Source organism: Hylobates moloch, unplaced genomic scaffold, assembly GCF_009828535.3.
Source record: "Hylobates moloch isolate HMO894 unplaced genomic scaffold, HMol_V3 SCAFFOLD_11, whole genome shotgun sequence".
Lineage (NCBI taxonomy): Eukaryota > Metazoa > Chordata > Mammalia > Primates > Hylobatidae > Hylobates > Hylobates moloch.
Window position 1 is genome coordinate 102,753,181 of NW_026652286.1, and position 5,215 is coordinate 102,758,395.

Genomic DNA, 5,215 nt, shown 5'->3' on the forward strand with positions numbered 1-5,215 from the left:
GAGCGAGACTCCGTCTCAAAAAAAAAAAAAAAAAAAAAGAGAACATTATTAAGTGTGATAATGAGCATAAAAATGGTTAACACAGGGCCTAGCATATCATAAGCATGCATTTAATGTTAGTAGTTAACACTGCCATTATTAGTAGTACTGTTATTATTATTATTATTCCCCATGGCTTCTTTGTTCTCCCCTTTCTTAAACACAAGCTTTTTCCATTCTACTTCATTTCCACACACTTCAATCAAATTCAGGCACTCATGACATTATCTCTGGATTATACTCTTGGTATTCTAGTTGTACCTTGAAAAATGAATTGTTTTAGATAGGCAGAGAGAAGCGTGGAGGGCCTTATTGGTGAGGATACCGGAAATTCCATGCTTTTCTGGAGGATTACTGGGAGTTAAGGTGGAAAGATAGGTTGGAGCCAGATTCTCAGGGGTTTTCTATAAATGGCAAAGGGCAGGCCAAGGAATTTGTAGTACATTTTCTTGTAAAAAGATTAGGCCCCCACTTGCTTTTTTTTTTTTTAGGTGAAGTCTCACTCTGTCGCCCAGGCTGGAGTGCAGTGATGCAATCACAGCTCACTGCCGCATCAAACTCCTGTACCCAAGCAATTGTCTTGCCTCAGCCTCCTGAGTAGCTAGGCCTACAGGCACACAATACCATGCCAGACTAATTTTTTTTATTTTTTGTAGAGACAGGGTCCCCTTACATTGCACAAGCTGGTCTCAAACTCCTGGGCTCAAGTGATCCTCCCTCCTCAGCTTCCCAAAGTACTAGGATGACAGGCATGAGCCACTGCGTCCAGCCCATCCTGCTTTCATCCTTTGTCAACCAACTCAGGTCCCCTGCCAACCTCCTCTCTCTCCGGTCTTCTCCATCCTTTCACATCTTACACATGATGCTAGACTCAAAGCTAAGCAGAACATTAATTTACAAATCAAATGTGACATAATAGTACAAATGGCTTAGTAATAAATATGCTTATTTTAAAAATAGGTTTACTGTTTTTCAATTATATTTGTAATGTCGATCATAAAAGAAAATAGAGGAAATGTTTTAAAGGAATAAGGAGGTAACAACATCACCATCCAATGTGAAAAACAGTAACTTTGGAGGATGTTTCTTTGCAAGATTTTTGGATGGCTTTCAAGTAGTTGTAATCATTTTGAATAGGTAATTTGTTTAACTTAATGTCATAGTACAAACATTTTCCATGTTTTTTTTTTTTTTCACACTCCCAAATCTCTTTCATTGGGGGGTAATGGGCCTCTGGGGGTCCTCACTGCACAGCTTGTTCATTGGCACTGCTTCCCGAGTCCTGGGGCTTCATCACGTCGAGCAGCTCGGGCGGGCTGGAGAACGGCTGGATGCACAGGGCCTCAAAGGCGTCGTCCGCCCGGAAGGCCAGCCCCACTGTAGCTGGGGCCTGCAGCCGTGCTGTTTGGCTGGTGAAGCCACACTCGCCCAGTGTCTTACCATCATCCAAGAGTTGGTCCTTGGACAGCCGCTGCTCATCGGGCGGCCGCTTGAGGATTCCCTCCACGACTCGCTTCAGCTCAAACACCGTGCTGGACTCCTTGGCGTCAGTGAAGATGGTGGTCCTGTGGCGCCGGATCACGAGGAACACGTCCATCACGGCGGCTGCCTCTCCCCTCTATGCGCCGGCGCTGCCGCGCTCCGCCCCGTTCCCTGCAGGCCGCGCGCGGCCCGGCATGCCCCGCGCGGCCCCGCCTCCCCCAGCGAAGGCTCCTCTTTCCATGTTATTATACTGGCTTTCTATGGAACTATTTTATAGCTACATAATATGGTAAGGTTACCATGAAAGATTTAAGACATACTAAAAGATAAAAAGAATAATGGGATGAACATCCATATATCCCACAGAGCTTAAGAAATAAAACATTATCAGTGCAGCTGATAACCTCTGTGTAATCCTCATTTGCAGCTCCCTCCATCTCTTTTTCTTTTTCTTTTTTTTTTTTTGAGACGGAGTCTCGCTCTTTCACCCAGGCTGGAGTGCAGTGGCGCGATCTCGGCTCACTGCAAGCTCCGCCTCCCGGGTTCACGCCATTCTCCTGCCTCAGCCTCTCCGAGTAGCTGGGACTACAGGCGCCCGCCACCACGCCCGGCTAATTTTTTGTATTTTTAGTAGAGACGGGGTTTCACCGTGGTCTCGATATCCTGACCTCGTGATCCGCCGGCCTCGACCTCCCAAAGTGCTGGGATTACAAGCGTGAGCCACCGCGCCCGGCCTGCAGCTTCCTCCATCTCTAACATATGTAATCACTTTCTGAAATTTGGTGATTATTCAGCCCATGCATTTCTTTATACTTTTTTTTTTTTTTTTTTAGAGACAGAGTCTTGCTCTGTGGCCCAGGTTGGAGTGTAGTGGCATGATCCCAGCTCACTGCAACTTCTGCCTCCTGGGTTCAAGCAATTCTCCCGCCTCAGCCTCCCAAGCAGCTGGGACCACAGGCGCACACAGCCACACCAGCTAATTTATTTTGTATTTTAGTAGAGACGGGGTTTCACCGTGTTGCCCAGGCTGGTCTCGAACTCCTGAGCTCAGGCAATCCGCCCACCTCGCCTCCCAAAGTGCTAGGACTATAGGCGCAAGCCAACACGCCCAGCCTATTCTTTATACTTTTACCACATATGTATGTATTGCTAAGTAATATGTAATATTATTTGCGTGTTTCAAGCTTTATATAATTAGTATCATGAAATGTATAAAGTATTCTACAACTTGCTTTTATTTCTTTCTCAGCATTATGATTATGGAAGTTGTCCATGTTGATTCATATTTGCTCAAATAAATATTTAATAAACATATCTATATAAATATATCCTCAAATATAATAATTTAGCTTTTGTTCTCCTACTGTTCAATATTCAGGTGGTTTGCAACCATAAATAATATTTTGACAAATGTCTTTCTGCATAATGTATATATTTTTTCTCATTTAGGATCATTCCCTAAGTATAGATTCCAGAAGTTAAATTACCAAAAAGCATGAACGTTTTTAAGATCCTTGCATATACTTACTGCCACACTGGAGGATTGTAAAAACTTTATATTGCCACCAAACATATATCAGTTCCTTGTTTTATCACATACTTAGAAGCTTTGGATGATGTCACTAGTTCTTTCTTTAACTTTGGCTAATTTGCTTAGCAAAAATTGGTATACTCATATTTGGTGAAGTTGAAATTGAATAACTTTTCCATGTCATCTTTTAATCATATTAACTCCTTTGTCTTTTCATGCCTTTTGCCCATCAGCACTGTCGGAGATGGTGTTTTATCTTAATAGCTTTTTTATGTAACACTGTACTAACTCTTGTCAAATTAGCTACAAATATTTTTCCTAGCTTTTTGTACTTAGTTTAAATCCCTTTTTTAAATAATGTCTATATGTATATAATTAAAGGGTCTGATAAAAATTCTGTTACGTCAACTTGCTTATATGGCTGGCATACATATAACAGCATAAGACAGTATGATTGTAAAATCATTACTATATCATTAAATTTATTTATTTTTTATTTTTTATTTTTTTGAGACAGAGTCTCGCTGTCGCCCAGGCTGGAGTGCAGTGGCGCGATCTCGGCTCACTGCAGGCTCCGCCCCGCGGGGTTCATGCCATTCTCCTGCCTCAACCTCCCGAGTAGCTGGGACTACAAGCGCCCGCCACCTCGCCCGGCTAATTTTTTGTATTTTTAGTGGAGACGGGGTTTCACCGTGTTAGCTAGGGTGGTCTCGATCTCCTGACCTCGTGATCCGCCCGCTTCGGCCTCCCAAAGTGCTGGGATTACAGGCGTGAGCCACCGTGCCCGACCACTATATCATTAAATTTACAAATGCATATGCTAATTTGAAATTGGCTAAATTTTTTGATTCTCTTAATAGTCTTGACTCATCCAATTCCCAGAATAGCGTTGATGGAACTGCTAAATGTTGACCTCCATGATATTTGTAAAGAATAGGCAGCCTTTAATAGTCTATGGAGAGCTTTCATTCATGTTTTCTTTCCTTCATTTATTTTTCTGTCCTTCTAAGAAAATAATTAGCAGTTCAAGTTTAAATGACCATTAAAGATTTTCAAATTACATTTCACTAAATTGTCTAATGTTAGGAAAATTAACACTCAGTTGCTATTTCTTTATGAATTTCTTCTAATTGAGGAACAGCCGTTTGTACAATTTCTTTTCCTTTTTTTTTTTTTTTTTTTTTGGTTGATACGGAGTTTCGCTCTTGTTGCCCAGGCTGGAGTGCAATGGCGTGATCTCGGCTCACTGCAACCTCTGCCTCCTAGGTTCAAGCAATTCTCCTGCCTCAGCCACCCAAGTAGCTGGGATTACAGGCATGTGTCACCATGTCCAGCTAATTTTGTATTTTTAGTAGAGATGGGATTTCTCCATGTTGGTCAGGCTGGTCTCGAACTCCTGACCTCAGGTGATCCACCTACCTCAGCCTCCCAAAGTGCTGGGATTACAGGCGTGAGCCACTGCGCCTGGCCCATTTGTACAACTTCAAAATAAAGATTTGACCTTTAAAAACATTCAAGACATAGGTTGAATGAATCAGTGAGTCTACTCTGAGAAGAAGAATAAAAATAGGTAGTCATTTATTCACCATTCTCACACCTCCTCTGCCATGAAGAATGTCCTAGGACTTAGAAGTCTCCTTTGAAGGCTTATGGAATTAATATAGCTGTTAGCAGGTCAAAGCAACTCTCAATCTAACAAGAAATATTTATTGAACACTTGTTCTATGTCCAGGCCTGAGGCAGGTGCTGAAAAATACAGGAAGAATGAATAGTGGTCCTTCTAGAAAGAGCAGAAAGGGGAAGAGAATGGTGAGAAACAAAGCTGTAGATCAACAAGCCAGGTTATATAATGATCTTTCATGATCTGGTAAAGAATATGGACTTTGTTTCACAGCGATTGACAGCCTTAAAGTATTTTTTCTTTTATTTTGCCCATCCCATAGATCAATAGGCAACTTTAAAATACATGAACATGTTTGATATCACCTTTGTTATATTTGCAGCACCGTGAATCTAATCAAATAATAAAATGTCATTGGCCAGGTGCAGTGGCTCATGCCTGTAATCACAGGGCTTTGGGTGGCTGAGGCAGGAAGATTACTTGAGCCAAGAATTTAAGACCACCCTGGGCAACCTAGTGGCATAGTGGTACCCTGTCTCTGC

The 5,215-nt window shown here is 42.2% G+C and overlaps 1 protein-coding gene across 1 annotated transcript; it reads right to left on the bottom strand.

Annotated features, from left to right (window-relative positions):
- Positions 1 to 1,261: 1,261 nt before the first annotated feature.
- LOC116477167 (elongin-B-like) lies at positions 1,262 to 1,636 on the bottom strand. Its single transcript, XM_032761676.2, has one exon. The coding sequence runs from the start codon at positions 1,634 to 1,636 to the stop codon at positions 1,283 to 1,285; it is 354 nt and encodes a 117-aa protein (XP_032617567.1). The 3' UTR covers positions 1,262 to 1,282.
- Positions 1,637 to 5,215: the final 3,579 nt, after the last annotated feature.

Bases quoted from the DNA above. Each gene is read 5' to 3' on its own strand.
- LOC116477167 (XM_032761676.2), bottom strand. From the start codon at position 1,636: ATGGACGTGTTCCTCGTGATCCGGCGCCACAGGACCACCATCTTCACT.